This window comes from Anabrus simplex, chromosome 2, assembly GCF_040414725.1.
Source record: "Anabrus simplex isolate iqAnaSimp1 chromosome 2, ASM4041472v1, whole genome shotgun sequence".
Classification (NCBI taxonomy): domain Eukaryota; kingdom Metazoa; phylum Arthropoda; class Insecta; order Orthoptera; family Tettigoniidae; genus Anabrus; species Anabrus simplex.
In genome coordinates, this window is record NC_090266.1 from 1,134,330,550 (window position 1) to 1,134,351,095 (window position 20,546).

The 20,546-nt window shown below is 38.6% G+C and overlaps 1 protein-coding gene across 2 annotated transcripts in view; it reads left to right on the forward strand.

Moving 5' to 3' along the window:
- The window catches only part of LOC136864740 (epidermal growth factor receptor kinase substrate 8), a 368,916-nt gene extending 357,458 nt beyond the window's left edge, over positions 1-11,458 (forward strand). For both annotated transcript variants that reach the window (XM_067142087.2, XM_067142088.2), the window contains exon 19: positions 11,113-11,458. In XM_067142087.2, coding sequence (XP_066998188.1) covers positions 11,113-11,195 — 83 coding nt within the window. In that variant the 3' untranslated portion in view covers positions 11,196-11,458. The remainder of the gene's footprint in view (positions 1-11,112) is intronic.
- The last annotated feature ends 9,088 nt before the right edge of the window (positions 11,459-20,546 follow it).

Sequence of the window (20,546 nt, forward strand, 5' to 3'; positions counted from 1 at the left end):
CGGCACGGATGACGGCTATTAGATCGGGACAGTTTTCTGGAGGGAGGGGTTGGGCTTTACAAAGACGGGAGTAAGTAGGATGGGTCTGGCCGCATGTGTTACCCTGGGGTGGAGTTTGGGTGTTGGGGCATTAATTGTGGATTGGGGTTGCCTGCAGTATCCACAGATTGGCCACTCTGCTTTGAATTGATGGGTGCTGTGTTGGTTGTAGGTGAGGCACCGCTCGCAACATAGTGGTTCTGGTGGTGGGGCATGTGAGGGTTCTACTCTGTAGTGTTGATGGTACATGGAGACACCTGATTTGAGAAGGCGGTCAACATCATCCAGAGTTGGAAGGAGAATCCTTACCATGAACGTTGGGCCAGATGCGTTCTAGATGCGGAATACCTTCCGCACCGAGGTTCTTTCATAGTTCAGCTCTGCTAGAATCGCGTCATCCTTGATGTCTGGATCAACACCCTGAATCACACAACTGAACAGGCTATGTCGGGGGGGTGGTGGTGGTGGTGGTGATTTGGAGGATTGTAGGGAGAGAAATTTGAAGGGGACTGCTGAATCTAATTGGGCAGAGCCTACTGTTTGTTAATTTGTTGGCAGCTTCTTCCCCAATTACCTTGATTAATTACCTTGCTTATCATTCCAATGTCCGGCTCTATGGCTAAATGGTTAGCATGCTGGCCTTTGGTCACAGGGGTCCTGGGTTCGATTCCCGGCAGGGTCGGGAATTTTAACCATCATTGGTTAATTCCCCTGGCATGGGGACTGGGTGTATGTGTCATCTTCATCATCATTTCATCATTATTATTATTATTATTATTATTATTATTATTATTATTATTATTATTATTATTATTATTATTACTACACCACGCAGGTCGCCTACGGGAGTCAAATCAGAAGACCTGCACCTGGCGAGCTGAAGTCCTCGGACACATCCCAGCACTAAAAGCCATACGCCATTTCATTTTATCATTCCACTACTGGTGGGCCTAATATCTGCAATTTTGTGTCATTGCAAGTTGGAGTTCTGGAGATTTTAAAATATTGTTCCTGATGACTGGAAATCTGGGGAGGGGTTTATCAGAAGGAAGGAGGGAGTGCCTTGTGATCTTTCTTGAATGGTTCTGATGGAGGTAATGGGGTGGCAAACTGCAGGGAGCGGAGGGAATTCAGAGTGCGATGAGGTATTAGGGGCATTGCAGTAGTCGTCTCTTTCCAGGTCTAGCTGGCTTGTGTTGGAGAAAAGCGCTGGGGTGATATCCACTGCTTATCGATGGGCTGCCGGGGGTACTAGCAGATGGCGAGTGGTAGTGGGGGGTGCCACTGATGGACACATCACACCTGTGTGGTGAGAAGTACTGGCGATGGTGGTTAGGAAAGTGGTGGAGACAGTGGTAGTGGCGGTAAACATGGTGCATACCTGCCAACTTTCCCGATTTAGGCGGGAGATTCCCGATTTTCAACAGTTTTTCCCGCCTCCCGATTTAAGTTTTTTTTTTTGAACTTCAAACATTTGTTTTCAAATCACGCCATTGCCTTTTCACACCAGTGGCCGGAAGTTCTTCACTCATCGGCCGCTTTCAAATGAAATATCGACGTTTATTAATGCGAGAAATTTGCGCGAATGTGCGATGTTTATTGAAACCTGTCTATCACGACGCGTCTATCTATTGTCAATCTCTCATTCTCGCATGCTACGTTCATCTTCGTTCATATCAGTCTAGTCGATTCTAGAGACTAGTCGCTAGATATGGAGTCTTTTTTAGTAATTTAGTGACAGAATTTCAATGATAATGACTAGTGACTTTTCTAGAGATTTAGAAACCATTTGAAGACAGTTCTGATTTTTAATTTATCTCAATATAAATAAAATAAGAGTGTCTGTACATTGCTCAGAATTTAAAAAGAATATTTCTGTATCGGTCGTGACCACAGTAACAACAAGAAATGCACGTTTTAATTTTCCGTAATGTCTGCCTGTCTCTGTACTGTATGTATGTATGTATGTATGTATGTATGTATGTATGTATGTATGTGCATCACGAGAATACTGTTGAAGAGAACTTAATGAAAATCGTTATGTAAAGTTGGTTAATAAGTTGCTACAGTCTAGGCCATAAATAATTGTATTCACATTGAGTGAAATGGTAGTTTAGGGGAAGGCCTAAAATTTAATTCCCAGATATTAATGGTGTGGGTTACTGTAGTCACGTCCTCTAGTTCGTGAACTATGGGCAACGGCTGAGTGGCCTAGTAAGTGGTCCTGAGAGTCAGGATACCAGTTGCTATGGAATGGGAGTGGGCATCTCGGACATATTCTAAGTCATGGCCCTCCTTGTACTCAGGCGGCTAGAACTATGCAATTCACCGGTGGTCCATAACCCATTAGACGAGAGATCCTCACTTGGACTATGTGTAAGTAGGGTAGCATCCTTCTTCATGAATTTACCAAGCTCAGAACATTTTAAGCAAGCCTCAGACCTATGGGTGTAACGGAGTCCCACTCCCATTTGACAGGCAAGGGACTCCTTGGAAACAACTTGGCGAACGAAATGGCATTCGATGGGGAGCTATCAATATTAATGGGCTTATGGAAGAAAGAAAGTAGAACTGGCTGAGTCAGCAAAGAGGATGCATCTGGATGTGCTAGGAGTAAGTGATATTCGGGTAAGGGGAGATAAGGAGGAAGAGATAGGAGATTATAAAGTGTACTTGACGGGTGTTAGAAAGGGAAAGGCAGAGTATGGGGTAGGGCTGTTTATCAGGAATACCATTGCACGCAACATAGTTTCTGTTAGGTACATAAATAAGCTAATGATGTGGGTAGATTTGGCAGTTGGAGGAATTAGGATGAGAATTGTGTCCGTGTATTCACCATGTGAGGGTGCAGATGAGGATGAAGTTGACAAGTTTTATGAAGCATTGAGTGACATCGTAGTCAGGGTGAACAGCAAGGATGGGATAGTGCTAATGGGTGATTTCAGTGTGAGAGTTGGAAATAGAACTGAAGGATACGAAAGGGTGATTGGTAAATGTGGGGAAGATATGGAAGCTAATGGGAATGGGAACCGTTTGCTGGACTTCTGTACTAGTATGGGTTTAGCTGTTACAAATACATTCTTCAAGCAAAAGGTTATTCACCACTACACATGGGAGGCTAGGGGCACCAGATCCATAATAGACTATATCTTAACCGACTTCATATTCAGGAAATCTGTTAGAAATGTACGAGTTTTCCAGGGATTTTTCGATGACACAGACCACTATCTGATCTATAGTGAACTAAGTATCTCTAGGCCTAGGGTAGAGAAAGTGAAATCTGTCTGCAAACGAAGAAGGGTAGAAACTCTCCAGGACGAGGATATTAGGCAGAAGTACATGGATATGATTAGTGAGAAGTTTCGAACAGTAGACAGTAAGCAGGTTCAGGACATAGAAAAAGAATGGGTGGCATACACGGATGCTGTAATAGAAACAGCAAGGGAATGTCTAGGAACAACTGTGTGTAAGGATGGGAAAAGGCGAACATTTTGAAGAATGATGAAGTGAGAGCAACTTGTAAACGTAAAAAGAAGGCTTATCAGAAATGGTTCCAAACAAGGACTGAGGCAGGCAGGGATTTGTTCGTAGATGAAAGAAACAGGGCAAAACAAATAATTGTTGAATCCAAAAAGAATTCATGGGAAGATTTTGGTAATAACCTGGAAAGACTAGGTTAAGCAGCTGGGAAAACTTTCTGGACAGTAATAAAGAATCTTAGGAAGGGAGGAAAAAGGAAATGAACAGTGTTTTGAGTAATTCAGGTGAACTCATAATAGATCCCAGGGAATCACTGGACAGGTTGAGGGAATATTTTGAGCATCTTCTCAACATAAAAAGAAATCTTCCTGATGATGTTGTAAACAGCCAAGCTCATGGGGAAGAGGAAAATTATGTTGGTGAAATTAAGCTTGAGGGAGTGGAAAGGTTGGTAAATAAACTCCACTGTCATAAAGCAGCAGGAATAGATGAAATTAGACCTGAAATGGTGAAGTATAGTGGGAAGGCAGAGATGAAATGGCTTCATAGAGTAGTAAGGTTAGCATGGAGTGTTGGTAAGGTATCTTCAGATTGGACTAAAGCAGTAATTGCACTTATCTATAAGCAAGGGAACAGGAAGGATTGCAACAACTATCGAGGTATCACATTGATTAGTATACCAGGCAAAGTATTCACTGGCATCCTGGAAGGGAGGATGCGATCAGTAGTTGAGAGGAAGTTGGATGAAAACCAGTGTGTTTTCAGACCACAGAGGGGCTGTCAGAATCAGATTTTCAGTATGCGCCAGGTAACTGAAAAATGCTACGAGAGGAATAGGCAGTTGTGTTTATGTTTCGTAGATCTAGAGAAAGCATATGACAGGGTACCGAGGGAAAAGATGTTTGCCATACTGGGGGACTATGGAATTAAAGGTAGATTATTAAAATCAATCAAAGGTATTTATGTTGACAATTGGGCTTCAGTGAGAATTGATGTTAGAATGAGTTCTTGGTTCAGCGTACTTACAGGCGTTAGACAAGGCTCTAATCGTTCACTTCTGCTGTTCATAGTTTACATGGATCATCTGCTGAAAGGTATAAAATGGCAGGGAGGGACTCAGTTAGGTGGAAATGTAGTAAGCAGTCTGGCCTATGCTGATGACTTGGTCTTAATGACAGATTGTGCCGAAAGCCTGCAGTCTAACATCTTGGAACTTGAAAACAGGTGCAATGAGTGTGGTATGAAAATTAGCCTTTCGAAGACTAAATTGATGTCAGTAGGTAAGAAATTCAACAGAACTGAATGTCAGATTGGTGATACAAAGCTAGAGCAAGTCGATAATTTCATGTATTTAGGTTGTGTGTTTCCCAGGATGGTAATATAATAAGTGAGATTGAATCAAGGTGTAGTAAAGCCAATGCAGAGAGCTCGCAGTTGCGATCAACAGTATTCTGTAAGAAGGAAGACAGCTCCCAGACGAAACTATCTTTACATCGGTCTGTTTTCAGACCAACTTTGCTTTACGGGAGCAAAACTGGGTGGACTCAGGATATCTTATTCATAAGTTAGAAGTAACAGACATGAAAGTAGCGAGAATGATTGCTGGTACAAACAGGTGGGAACAGTGGCAGGAGGGTACTCGAAATGAGGAGATCAAGGCTAATTTAGGAATGAACTCGATGGATGAAGCTGTACGCATAAACCGGCTTTGGTGGTGGGGTCATGTGAGGCGATGGAGGAGGATAGGTTACCTAGGAGAATAATGGACTCTGTTATGGAGGGTAAGAGAAGTAGCGGGAGACCAAGACGACGATGGTTAGTCTCAGTTTTTAATGATTTAAAGATAAGAGGTATAGAACTAAATGAGGCCACAGCACTGGTTGGAAATAGAGGATTGTGGCGACGTTTAGTAAATTCACAGAGGCTTGCAGACTGAACACTGAAAGGCATAACAGTCTTTAATGATAATGTATGAATATTAATGTTATTATTGGCTCTATCAATAATTACTACATAATTAAAGTTATATATATATTAATAAATTTCCTGTCATTTCATATATTTCTACCGTACCGGCTATGATAACAGAGATATTCATGAATTTGGATTTTTGTTGCTAAGTCCGTATCAGTGCCGAGGTGTGAGAAAATAGGAGAACTGAATTTAAAGAAAATTTGTATGTAAAGTCGGGGAATAAGGAACTAAAGTCCATACTATAAATAATTTTATTCACCCTGTTTGAAATGGTAGTTTAGGGGAAGGTGCCAAAAATTTAATTTTATATTACCTATCTTATTAGTCATATCGAAGAGCACTACTTAACAAAAGTTATAGAAAGTACAATTTCTGATTATTCATGTCTAATTCAGTTTTACCGTACCAACTATAATAATATTAGTCTATTGCTGGTGATGGTGATAAAATTGTGAAGATTATAATAAGAATGAGAAAAAAGTCATGAAGGAATGATTGCTTGAATAACACAAGAGGGAGTCATGAAAGAAAATAGGACTCGGTTTACATTAGATGCTCTAATATCATGTAGTCGGAAGTAAACTAAATGTGAAGGCCTGCAATATACAAAGCTCATAAAAGTGATCAACAATAACATTACATTGACCATTGTTTGTTGTGATGTTCTTTGTGTATTCTGCTGCCATTTATCTCTCATAGATGTGATTACTGCTGTGTATCTGGTATAACAGCCTGCCTGAATATTGGTGGGAAGTAGCTCTCTCTCTTCTTTAGCATGCCATTCCTCTGCTTCATAAATTTTCTGATACTACCAGTACGTAACACACTGAATCATCATATTATTCCAGCTATTCGATCCCTACTCTGAGGTAGTGATTGGAATGAGCAGTGTGCGCACTTAAATGAAATAACCACGAACCTACTACGCTGGCATAGTAGGGGGAGGGGTGATACTCCCACGTGGCAGATAGGGTGGTCCTAACCGGCTTGCCGGCGGACTTGAGTGAAATAAAATAACTCTTGTGTACCAAACATCCCGCTGTGGGTAAGGGATGCAGGCGAAGAATTCACCCAAGGTATCCCCGGCCTGTCATAAGACGTGACTAAAAGGGGCAACTAAGGAATGATCAAATTAGAACCATGAGACTACTTTTAATTAGTACCACCACGCGGGGAACACCATGGGTCGCTTTTGCTTGTGCGTAATACCACTATGTTAGGTACACAATAGGTTTGTGATTAGTAGCGACAGTGTGTGAATCAGGGTGAGTTTTACAATACCTGTTATTAGTACCACTCTACGACGACACCGTGGGTCTGCCCTGCCTATGATTAGTACCCACTATGTGAGGAGTACCACAGGATAGTACGAGTCCCTGTGATAAGTACACCTATGTGAGAAACACCATAGGTCTGTGTTACATGTGCCCATTACATTACCTGTGAGTAGTACCATAATGTGTGGAATACCGCGAGTCTATGCTACTTTTGATTAGTACTGCAACATGACAAATACCATGCTAGTACTTTTCTTTAAACGTGGGAAAATGTGCTGTTTTTCATTTTATCGAATATTTCATATGACAGCATTACTTTTAATCGTGACATTCGTACTGACGTCATTCTAATGACCTATGTAGACTTCAGTTGGGAAAACTGTAAGGACAGTCTTTCTGAGAATTCCGTAGTGAAGCACGAGTACAACAGCTAGTTATTTGATACAAATAGCATTGCGCTTCGCATAATTGCGCGGGCGCCTGATGCAATATATTAATCTATGCATTTGCTAAGTAATAGCATCTAAGTGTATGACCGTTTCACACGTGTGGAGCATGAGTTCATACTATTTTCAGAAGGCTTATCAGAGACTGATCATCTCACTCACATACTTCCTGTGAAGGAATAGAGATGTGTAATTTTTAGCCTTGTAGCCTTGTATAGCAACAGTCGGGCTTTGAGACAGTAATTTATCATAGTACTGTTTTGAGCAAGACATCTAGAATAAGCAGTTTTGACCAATTGTATTCCCTGATTTTTCCTGATTTTCATATCAAAATCTCCTGATGTTTGGTTGTGTAAAGTTGGCAGGTATGATGGTGGTAAACACAGCACAGAACACCTCTCAGCAGAGCAGTCTTTGTAGGATGATGATACCCCTAGAGGCTTTTGGGCGAGCCCCTTGTTTAAGGGATTACTGACACCAGCCTGAAGATGCGATGGGGATAAAACCCCTAGTCTATAAATGTCCTGGGTAAGACCCCTCGACTGCCCCTTAGTCCACCTGTCGGTCTACTGTTACGTACGCAATGGTACTGTGGCCTCTTGTGGTGTGGGGGCAGACACTGGACTTTAGTTGCTCAGTAATATCACACCACTAAAGATTATACTTACTGTACTAACCTCGAGGCTTATGGAATCTTCGATGAGCAGCTGGGCGAAGGTCCGGTGCTAGGCCTGTAGTAGTTTAAATCGTAAAGGCATAATTTAGTGGAGAACTATTTGCTGTGTTATTTGGTAACTGAGTAGAATTTCCATAGAAGAAAAGAAAGAGAAGCTGAGAACTACCTTCCAAGATTTGTATCACTGTTATGAGGGGTCACTCATTTTGTAACCAAGGTCTCTACTAAACTTTTTATGGTTTCTATGTAATTGGAATTGATTTTCTTTTGTTGCTGTGATATAAATGATTAGACAGTACTGATGCTGTGGTATCAAATAACCAGTATGGATACTGCAAATATCAAATAAAAATATTGATACTTGCTTATATCGGTAATACGAAGTATGTTTCTTAAGTAAGTACCATTTTTAACACGTTGAGTGCCAAGCGACCCCATATGGGTACGTGAGAGTAGTCAAGTTTTTGAACTTCACGTCCCCATATGGGGTCGTACGTTTGTTCCAAATCGAGAACTGTGCGAACCCATTTGGGTGCGCAGTAAGTATGTGATTCGAAGCTGTATAAGTTCTCTTCCTGCCATCTGCTGGTCGTCTATTTAAGTACGTGCATAGTCCACCTTCTATTCTTCAATTCCTATTTTGGCGCGACCCCATATGGGTACGTCAAGAGTGCTATGTAGGGTGAAAAAGTCATTGTCTATCTCGCTCACGGATAGTTTATGTAATTGTGCAGTGCTGCGAGTTTCCTTTTCTTTTTTAAGTCGTTACTAGCAAATCGAGCAGTAAAATACTTAGTGAAAATAGTCTGGACGATATATCGAACAAGTCAGACAATGATGCAAACATAGTATATAGTTACATTAATTTTGAACTCAGTACAGAGCAAATAGCGATCTCGCATGTTCATATTGATAAATTACAGTCTTCAGCATACACATCGCCGCTGTATTCAGGGTTTCCAAGCCAGCTGTTGCAACAATTATGACCGTCTTCAACGATATAGTCACTGGTTTCCCATGTTGCACGATCATCGTTGCTGGGTTCTCTCACTCAAATTAAATGTTATACAAATAAAATTATATACTTATTCAATATTCTGTAACTACAAATTCTTCTTATAATAATATTCTGTTACATCCTAATTAACCAAATTTACATGATTTTCACTACTTTATATAACAACATTTTATATGAAAATTTCCTAACCTAAAATCGGAGGATCGCCATTTACAAACATTTCCTGACCAAAAATCGGGGATCCTACTTTTTTACAGCCCCAGTATGAACAAGCTAACACATCTCTCATAATCAACAGCATATAACGCATCTCTGCAAAGGAAAAGGTAAGTATGACTGAGCGTCGGGACAGTAACTACTGTATAAGTACGACCCCATATGGGGGCGCGTGTTCGTGTACAATTCGTAGTGACCAATACGACCCCATATGGGGTCGCAATATGTTACCTAATATACATAATAAGTTGACGTAATATATCATAAATACATCCTCATTTCAGCGATCATTTGCTTGGTTAAGCCTGTGAACGTTTTGGCACCAGGGAGTAACTCGATGTTATTAGCTCACGGCACTAGACGGCAGTCCTATGAAATTCGGTCTGGCACTCAACATGTTAAACATGGGCGCTACAGCGCTTCGATCGTCGTCCAGAAAATGCACGCTCAGTACATACATTTGTAGCCTAGCCACAAACGACATTACGGAAACATTTGCCCGTATTTAGGTTTGTTTTTGCATATTGAAAATGCCTCTGACAATTAATGGTCCCGCCAAGTGTGAAGTACGTGCTGTGATTCGATTATTACATGGAGAAGGTGTGAAAGCTGTTGAAATTCATCGGTAGATTAGTGAAGTGTATGGAGAACACACTATGGGCAAAAGAATGGTAAGAAAATTGGTTAGTGCATTTAAAGAAGTTCGTACTAATGTCCACGACAAGAAGCGTAGTGGGCGACCATTTGTCAATACTGAAGAGTTGGTGCAAATGTTTGAGAAAACAGGCGCTTTTATGAGTTGCTTGAAATTTCAAGGAGTGTTCTTTATGAAATTGTGTCAGGATGCTTAGATTATCAAAAGTTGTGCTCACACAATCCAAAATTAATGGCTTGTCATGCTGACAATGGGGTTTCTTTTGCTTCATGACTATGTGCGACCTCACAGGCTAATCAAATCCGAGACCTCGTCGCTTTATTTGGTTGGGGACAATTGATCACCCTCTGTATAGTCATGACCTAGTGTCTAGTGAATACCACTTGTTCCTGCGCCTGAAAAGGCATTGAGGAAGTCAACGCCACGACGATGATGACCTAAAAACGACTGCGCGGCAGTGGCTAGCACATCTGGCAGCAGATTTCTATGAGGATTGAATTCAGAAGCTGGCTTCATGATATGACAAGTGCCTTAATATGCCTGGAACTTACTTTGAGAAGTAGTATAAGGTACTGGCTTACATGTAAAAAAAAAAAAAATTGTTTAAAAAATTGCATTACTTTTTTCCTACATCAAAATGGCACTTACTTAAAAGCATGCGTTGTATCATAACATATTCTTTCAAGTGCCCCTGTAGAGCATCCCTTTAGCAAATCCAAAGGTGTACTTCCCCCCTAAATGTTGAGATTTAGTGATATATTATTTTGTAGCATAAGTTGTATACAACTAAAAGTCACTAACTGAAATAAAAGTTATGAGGGAGTTACTCCCACAGTGATGATAGCTACTTAACAACTCTATACTATAAAACACAAAAAGAAACTATATCTTTTAATTTGCAACAATTTTGGCATCATTCAAGTCTCATGCAGAGGGAAAAAATGTCAGTGATTTCCTTAAAACAGACATTCTGTAATTGTAATTTTATACTAGTTGAAAAAGCTATTTGTAATTGAGTAAATTGTTTATCAGGTAATTGTAATGTATCCTAATTACATCTTAATTGTAATAGCTATTTGTAATTGTAACTGAGTTAATTATTTATCAGGTAATTTTAATTTATCTCAATTACTTTCTCTGTGATTGAATAAATCTTACCAAATTCAGAATGTTCATAATGAATGTGTCTATAATTGGACATTTTGAGGGTTTTTTGATAGCTAAAAAGGTGATTTACTGGTTTAAATTTGGTGCTTGATGAAGTAACCCATCACTGATATTAAAAGATGAAGAGTAATCATTTAACATGTACGTCTCCTTCTAATTTTCAGAATCAGATTCAGACTCTAGTGATTCATTATTGAGCGATCTTCTAAAGAAGCAGCGTCTCCTCATCAAGTCTAGAAGCAGTTAACTAGACTGTGATGGTACACCTACAAACTAATCTCAAGGATCTATTCTTCAAATTACTATATGCTGAATATATATTAAAGGAACTCTACTTATGTAAAAATTAAATGTGATATATTATATATATACATGTAATGATTAGAGACTTAGTTTAACTGCACATCTATAGCAATAAGCCTCACTTCCTCATTTCAAGGATTAATTGGAGTTAAATCTTGTACAGTTATAATATAACTGTTTTGCAAATAAAGATATAATCATTGTTAATACACATTTTTCTTGAGAGACTTACATAAAATCAGTGAGCTTGTGGTTTCCCTATCCTCATCCTAGAATTCTAAAATCTGTAAAAGTATTTTATTAACATTTTTGTGTATTTGACTCAATCTGATATTAAACATTTGTGGACTTATGAACATAATTCCATGCTTAGAGAGAAGTGGATATGCTGAGTGACTTGACATCAGTTTGCATTCTGGAGATCGTAAATTCAAACTTCACTTTCAACAGCCTAGACAACGGTTTTCCTTGCTTTCCACTGTCGGCAACCCAGATGCTGTTTCCATTTTCACAGTAGGTAAATGCTGGGATTATAACTTCATTAAAGTCATGGCCGCTACCTCCCCAATCCTAGCCCTTTCCCATAATGTTATTGCCAAAAATCTACATGTGTTTTGTGATGTTAAACTAAAAAATAAGCAAGCAAGCTTGCAGTTTTACATGGCTGCTGACTTAGTTTTCATAGCCGTAGGACCTCCAATTTTACATGGAATCTGAACCACACAAACGTGAAGTACTGGTAGAATTTAAAAATCCCACATATATGAGCTGGGATTAGAGTCTTCTTGAAGAGAAGTTGGTGACTGTACCATTTGTCTATCGTACCCTGATGTTAAACCACTAGCAAAGAAGAAATGAATACTTAGAAAACTTGCTCAAAGTATTAAAAAATCTTCGGCTCACTGGTTCATTCTGGTTTCTCCAAGACTCAGACAGTTAGATGTTAGACTTTCATCACTGTATCATGGCTTTGAATCTATGTGCCGTGAACTTTGTGCCAGACAAGGTAGAGGTGGGGTTTGTTTTTCCATGGGTTTTCAGTTTTCCTTGTCATAATACTCCTAGCAATATTACATTATCATTCATTATCATCTGAAATGTATGCAAAGAGGTTCATTTTCATCGTCATTAGCTGCGGCATTATCTCCATAAGTGGCACTTCACTGGGATAAAGAAGGTAAGTAAATTACTTTTTATTTATTATAAAATCAAAATTGTCCTCCTTTTCACTCCCTGTACCCGCATCGTTGTCATTGTAACAATTGAACTGGTCATTTCTAAAAGCCCCCATGTACATGGAGACCAGTTTTCAGAAAAACACAAAAGTATGTTTGGCATTTAAACTATTTATCAGAGACTAACAATTTTTTGTACATTACATTTAAATGTCATAATAGCTGTTTTGAAATAAAATTTATCTGGTGTGCTTCATTGAGAAGGACAGAATAAGCTTCCAAATTCTGTAAAAGAAGGGCCTTTTAGAAATGACTCTCAGAGTCAATATTCATATGCACTAAATATTATTCCAGTGGTTATTTGTGCTTTCAATTATCACGTTCATTAAAGTTGTCAAAAACTTTAATTTGTAATGTTGTTATTCTCCAAAATACAAATCGTTTTCACATATAATGGTATTTCCTAACACAAGAGTAATAACAAGTATTCTTCTTGTGTATGGCTCAGTTTCTCTTCTGTTGGGCATTTCAATATATCGTCATAATACTCCTCATACTGACATGGGATGTACTTCATAACTTTCTTAATGTCTTCTGTCATGTTTGAGTTAACTGGAATGTGTCCATTGAACACAGGGCACTGAGGAAGATTGATGCGTGGACTTCCTGGAAAACTTAAATCAAAAGTGTGTTTTACAAGTCTATCAATGGAATTGAAAGTTGTCACAGTATGTGGAATTGTTGACTTACATTTCAATTCAGAGTAACTGGCAAGCCTGAATGATACCTTTCACTGGCATTCAACTCCTCTTCCTCAAGATTCCATAGAGAGCCCTCCCTTCTTGTAGAGATTTGGCTATGACCTGTTAAAATCCATACTTTCCTCTGGAACTACCATGTGAACTGTAAATTTGTTATTCTTGGCACAGTTTACAATGATTTCCACATACCCTTTTGATATGCACTCTGTCCAACTTATTAACAACTTGCGTGATGAATCTAAAATCCCTATCACATGTTAGGTATCGATGACCATAAATCAGAAATATATTAACAATTTCTTCGCAACAGTGAGTGTCAGTGAGAGCTGTCAGAAGCTGAATCATTGAATGATTCTTTTTCTGAACTGCACACGAATGGGAGTATAAATGCAAAACCTACATAGAACGCGATATATATTCCTCTGTTTAGTTATATTTATTCACGCGTTTCTAGTCAAAACTGTGAATTTAACACAGATCTATCTGAGAAAACTCTTATGCTACTCACTACATCATAACAGAGCAGAGCAGCTGTTAGGAAGTTTCCATTTTCTCCATCAGATGACATCTGGTTCCTTGCTAAAGGGCCTTCTACCGCAGAAAGGGCCCTGTAGAAATGAATGCATATCATTGCTGTCCTGTGACTACACTAATAGGTAGAAAGAGATAATTTCAGCATTGAATGGTGTGTTTACCTCTCAAGAACCCCAAATCACACTTAAATAATTTTCACTAAAAACATCAGAAAAGGGCCTTTTAGAAAAGACCGATTCAATTATTAGGGCGTGTTAGAAGAGGATCCCAAGACTTTTATGAATAACTGTGTGTCCAGGGGCAGTTCTACTATAAGGGCCAGAGGGGCCGGGCCTCATCTTTGTAATCCATTTTAATTTATTATTTGTAGTTGTTACTGCAAACACTATGAAGTGAGTATGATATTCAGCGCTAATAGTCCGTCAGTGGCCTTGGTTCAGTGTAAGCGGGCCAGCCTCTGCTGGCCCCAACCACCTCGCCTCCCCATGTGTTCTCAGCGGCGCATCAGTTGACTGGCTTACATCCCCTCCTCGGCTTCCTGACAGAGTGGCAGGGTTCATGGGTGTTGCTGGTGAGTTCTTGCATTGTTCGGGGGCAGAGGAAGCCGGCCTGTTGCGCTGGCTTTAATTCAAGTTTCATTTGGCTCTGCGCAGAAGTGTAATTATTGTGGTACGGCAGTTCTCAATTGTTTGGTGGACAAGTGAGTATCTAATTTAAGATGAACCAAGTTGATTGTTTATCAGAAACTCCGTTAAATTCATTAAGTCTAGAAGAAAAGTTTCAAATTAAACATTTAGGTGCTTACCAACCAAATGATTTCACGTTGTCTCAACTTAATGGCAAAAAATAGAGAACTTTCTGTAATACATGGTTCAGTAAAAAGTCATGGTTAACAGTGAGTGAAAAGAAACAAAGTCTGTTTTGTTTTTACTGTGTGTTATTTTGTGGTGAAGGATTGTGGTCAATGACCGGGTGTAAGGATTTAAAACATTTAAGTGAACAAATTAAAACACACGAGAAAATGCCTGTAAATACAAAATATTTGGGACTGTTAATATTGGTGCACAAAATGACTGCATATAAAATCTATGCCGGCCCCGTGCTGTAAGGGTAGCATGCCTGCCTCTAACCCAGAGGCCCCGGGTTCAATTCCCGGCCAGGTCAGGGAATTTTACCTGGACCTGAGGGCTGGTTCGAGGTCCACTCAGCCTACGTGATTAGAATTGAGGAGCTATCTGATGGTGACATGGCGGCCCCGGTCTAGAAAGCCAAGAATAACGGCTGAGCAGCGGTCGCTTGGTAGGCCAAGGCCCTTCAAGGGCTGTAGTGCCGTGGGGTTTGTTTTATAAAATCTCAGTCCAGAAACATAAACATAATGAAGTAGTCACAAAATAGTCACTAAATAGTGTAGTAGGGTGCTTAAAATTTTGTGGAACTCACGAGTTAGCACTGAGGGGCCATAATGAAATACAGGACTCAGCAAACCATGGTAATTTCTTAGATTTGTTATATCTTCTTGGTAATCTCGACACTGTGTTAGATGACCATCTGAACAGCACTCGCATATCAGTTTCTAAATATAAGTCACACATTATACCGTACAAAACAAACTATTAGATTGTATGTATCAAGTGTTCATTGAAGACTAGGTCAAAGGTATTAATGCTGCAACTTTTGTTTCTGTGTAGACAGATGAAGCAACAGACATTACTTGCCAAAGTCAATTTGTTATCATATTGTGGTACATTAAGGACAATAAACCTGTGGAAAGATTCCTTTCCTTTGAAAATATCACTGATAGGACAGCCTATGGTCTCAGCGAGGTTCTGAAAAAAAAAAAAAGGCTTGAACCTTTCAATATTGAGGAAAAGCTCATAGCTCAGGTCTTTGATGGGGCCACGGTGGTGCAAGGGAGTAAGGGAGGTGTCCAGGCTCTGATGCAGAATTCTTTTCTGTATGCCAAGTACGTTCACTGTTATGCTCATCAACTAAATTTGGTAATATGAAATGCTTGTAGCAAGAACATAAAATCTGTTAGGTTGTTCTTCACAAACATTACAGGATTCACTACATTTTTCTCTTCATCGTCTAAGAGAAGTGATGCACTGCGATCAGTTTGCAATAAGCTGATTCCAACAGTTTCTTCAACAAGATGGAACTTTCAGTCTCGGGTTGTGAGTAGTATTCATAAAAATATCACTTTTATTGGAATGTTTTGAGAAGACTGAGAATAAAGATGGTTGGGATAATGTAACAATAAAGGAGTGTTTTGGTTTTAAAAATACTTATCAATTCAGAATTTTTGTTTTTTCTGAAATTCTTCTATGAGATGATGAAATATAATGATATTTTGTATAACATGATTCAGATGCAGAGTGCCAATGCAGTTACCATAACCAATGCATTACAACGTTTTGAATCAGCTGTTTGCAAAATAAGAGAGAACACTGAAAGGTATCAGGTAGATGAAGATGAATGTTCTTTTCCAACAAAAAAAAGATCTAATTACAGCTCTGGTGTAAATCTGACTGTAGATCCCAAAGATGTGTGTGATATAGGATCAACCAAATGAAAGACCGATTCCAACAGTCTCATATATTTAGTAGCTTCAAAATTATTGATTTATGGTGCAGTTTAATACAGTACAGTATAGAAACACATGTTTCAAAAATTCCTGCCTTAATTGCATATTCATGGTCAAAAATTTTATATCAGGCCCCATGGACGAAATTGATCACAAATCGCCGCTGTGTGTGTGTGTCACTCTTGGGATGGACAAATCTTTCGCAGGAAATTTATATCTATTTTATGTCTCATTAACTGAAAGAATTGGCAGTTATTGAAGGCACAGTACCCTGACTTGTCAATAATCATGGGATAGCAGTATATAACTTAATTGTAGGTGATGTCACCACCACATGCTTCACATCCCCTATGTAGGTACTTTCCCTAGCTCACAGGGAAGCTGGTATTGTCCTACATAGGAGGCTTGCAGTGGTGTCTCAACGGCACACCAGCTGCCAGTGTCACGGAAAGTTATGGCAATCCAACTGACAAGCTCACTGCCACACTGAGGTGAAATATTCGTAATTTCAGGATTGAAAAGACCCAAAGAGCTTGAATGTTTTTAACACTTGCAATTGATGGAATTAAATTATGGTTTCCTTCTGGGAAATTAAGTTTTGATTGTATCATCATTATCATCATCATCACCACCGTCATCACCACCTTACAGTTCTTTACACACAGAAAGTGCTTTGTTAAAGCAAGATGAGAGTGAGAAGTCACAGGCTCCATCTCCAGCCACAGGCACCCTATGTAAATGGTTTGTTTATGAATTGTGATAGTACCAGCATTAATCAGGAAGAAAATTTTCTTGAGCATGTCACCTGGATCATTTTTAAGTGATGTTGTTCTTTCTTGAGACCATTCCCATAAATAAGAAAAACGTCAGAACACTCCCAGAAGGAAAATACTATGATTTTGATTAATTTTTCAAATAAGCATTTTATTACCCGAGTGTTATGACATTAGTAAGAATGTACCTCCATTTGTAGTCGTGAAATATGAATCCCAGAGTTAAAAGTGGCTATCCCATGGTTGGGTTGTGTAGAACATTTTAGCAATTCAGGGAAATGCTGAGATAGATAAGCCATTTATTTCATGTATCAAGGTACCTACCCCAATTTGAGATACAAATGTTACCACAAACCCCACAGACTATTAGACATTTTCTATTCACATAAGCACACAGGTCTGAAGACTGAAGATGTTTCAAGCAACTAAAATGAACAACTACATCAATTTATGCAGAGAAGAAAATTGGTTGAGGTTTCAATACGATATTAATCATTGCCTTCCAAATAATGGTTTGTTTTATTTTTCTCAATTTTGAGCTCAGATTCTTTCAAAATAATCTTCTAATTTGTATGTTTTGCAAATAATTAAGTCTTCCAAGGACTGCAACTTAACCCTCGAGAGGGTGTACAGGTTCTTATTGACCATGTGTGGCAAAAACATCTTACCATCTTCATGGTCATGCGAGCGTATGTTCCCTCCCTTTTAGTACCTTCAAATGGACACTTCCTGAACCACATGCTGTAGCGAATGCAGAGTTATTTTTAGACAGTTGATCTTCAGACCTTGGTGAACGTCTGACTGGTCCTTTAGACCATGCGCCCCTCCTCACGGTACGATAAGTGATTTTTAGTGGAGTTTATTTTACATTGAAATAATTTTAAGTAATTATTTATAGTGTCTTTCTTTCTGGCCATGGACTGTCAAAAAGAAGAGAAAAGAATTCAAAAACTTCTCAGCAGTACAGAAAAAGATTTTCTTTTTCACATTTGGAGGAACATGGACATGAACCCTGGAGTGAAATTAGTGAGGTTCAGTCTGTTATGGACACTGGTCTGAGTAGGGTTGCCATACATCCCAGAAAACCGGGATCATCCCAGATTAAAGTGGTATAAATAATGTCCCATCCGGCTGACTAAAAGTCCCAGATTTTTTAAAAGTAATCCCTTTACTCCTAAAGGAAATACAATTTAAACGCATATCCAATCTCTTAAAACTTTGAGTAAATTGAATGGTCGAGACTCAAGAAGCATCCATTAAATTTTACCTTATCAATCTTATCCATGAAGTAGTCAAAGTAAACTATCGAATTATCGCTTCTTTCTATGTACTTCCGGTGTTACAGATTGTTTTCAATTAGAATACTGGAAAGAATCTTGTTCTATTCTATGTTCGAAGAAGAAGAATCTGTAGGAATCGATTAAAGTAGTTTTAAAGTATGTTTCTTTTATTTTCCTATATAAGAAATAGAAAAAATGATCGATGAAAGAATTTTGTTTATGGTTTACCGTTTACCTGAAGACAGACTTGGTAATTTAAAAATAATATTTTTCTTTACAGTTGCTATTTTTTGATTACACGTGGGGGAAAAAGTGACATCAAAGATCACGTAGGTACAGTGAAGCATAGGAATTCCATAAGTTCTGCATCCTCCAGTAAGCAACTGATGAATTATTTCAGTAACAATAAGTCAGAAGAAAGAAAAGTAGCTGCTGCAGAGGCAATGTTTGCTTTTCATTCAGTACGGCACCATCACTCATACAACTCCACCACGTGTACGAGCAAGTTATTCCCAACTATGTTCAACGATTCGAAAATTGCAAAAACATTTTCCAGTGGAAAGACAAAAACTGAAGCAGTAGTAAATAATGTAATTTCACCTCTAATACAAGCGGAAGTGAAATAAAATATTTCCAAGTGTGATTTTCTTAGCATTAGTACAGATGCTAGCAATCATAAGCATCATAAGATTTTTCTTGTAATTGTGCAATATTTTGACAAAGAGGAAGGTATCCAGTCAAAACTATTAGATCTTGTTGAGTGTAGCAATGAAAATTCTGACACAATTTCTGAATTAATTCATAATGTTATAGGACACAATAACATCAGTGAGAAAATTAGTGCATATGGGGGCGATAATACAATTACAAATTTTGGGGGTCTGACTAGGAAAGGTGAAAACAATGTTTTCACAAAATTGAAGTCTAAATTAAGTAGACCAATTGTAGGGGTTGGGTGTCCAGCCCATATTTTACATAATGCCCTACAAGTTGGTGCTGACTCTCTCTCTGTAGATGTTCAGGCTTTAATAGTGAAAGTGTACAATTACTTTTCTATATATACTGTTAGAGTTGCATGGAGTTTTGTGAATTTCTTAATGTTACATATCAAGACCTCCAAAGACATGTAAAAACATGATGGTTAAGTTCATTTCCAGCAATTGAAATATTTTTACGTGTGTTTCAGCCATTGAAATCTTATTTCATGTCACAAGACAGATGTCCAGTTCTCCTGAAATCTTTTTTCTCAAATGAAGTTGGTGAGGCTTATTTCTGGTTTCTCATGGCACAGATGAATCTGTTTCAGAAGTCCATTGCCAGGATTGAAACGAAAGGGATTTCAACAAATGAGGTTAGGATGGTACTACAGGAAGTAATTGACACTTTAACAGAAAGACAGAATGCAGGTTTTGTTAGTTCAAAAGTGAAGGATTTTCTACCTGACCTACCAAAAGCACAATGTCAGACACTACAAGATGAATGTATGTCATTTTATGAAACAACTATTGAATATCTGTTGAAATGGAGTGAGTCTCTGTCACAATTGCAACATTTTGATTGGTTGCTTAGCTACAGATGACAATTACATGGGATCAGTTAGAATATTCTTTCAAATGGCTACATGAACATAGTAACTGTAAATTGAATGAGAGCATTTTGCTTGATCAGGTCATGAAATTAAAGTCTTTTCTGAAAGAAAATAAATCAAATGAAGAATTCAGTGGTTTCATAGCTAGCAAGAAGTTCTGTTCTTTAAAAGCTGTATGACAGAAGAGCAATGCTCCGAATTACTGAAAATAGTCCAGTTTTACTTCTCTCTTCCTACACACAATGCTAATGTAGAGAGAGTGTTCTCACTAATGAAAGCTCACTGGACTGAAGAAAGAAATAGGTTACATTTGTTATCAATTAGGGCCATTCTTGACATACAATATAATATGACAAATGTAAGTTGTTCTGAATTCTATACATTAATCACCAGTGTCAAAATGTTGAAATACCTTGACTCTGTACAATCATCACAAAAGTACAACTGCCATAATAAAACATAACTTGTAATATATTGTAAAGTGTTTCACATTAAAAGTATGCCAAATACTAGCCTACATTTGAACTTATTTGCTAATATGTATTTGTCCCAGTTTTGTGGCAGACAATTATGGCAACCCTAGGTCTGAGGGAAGTAGAA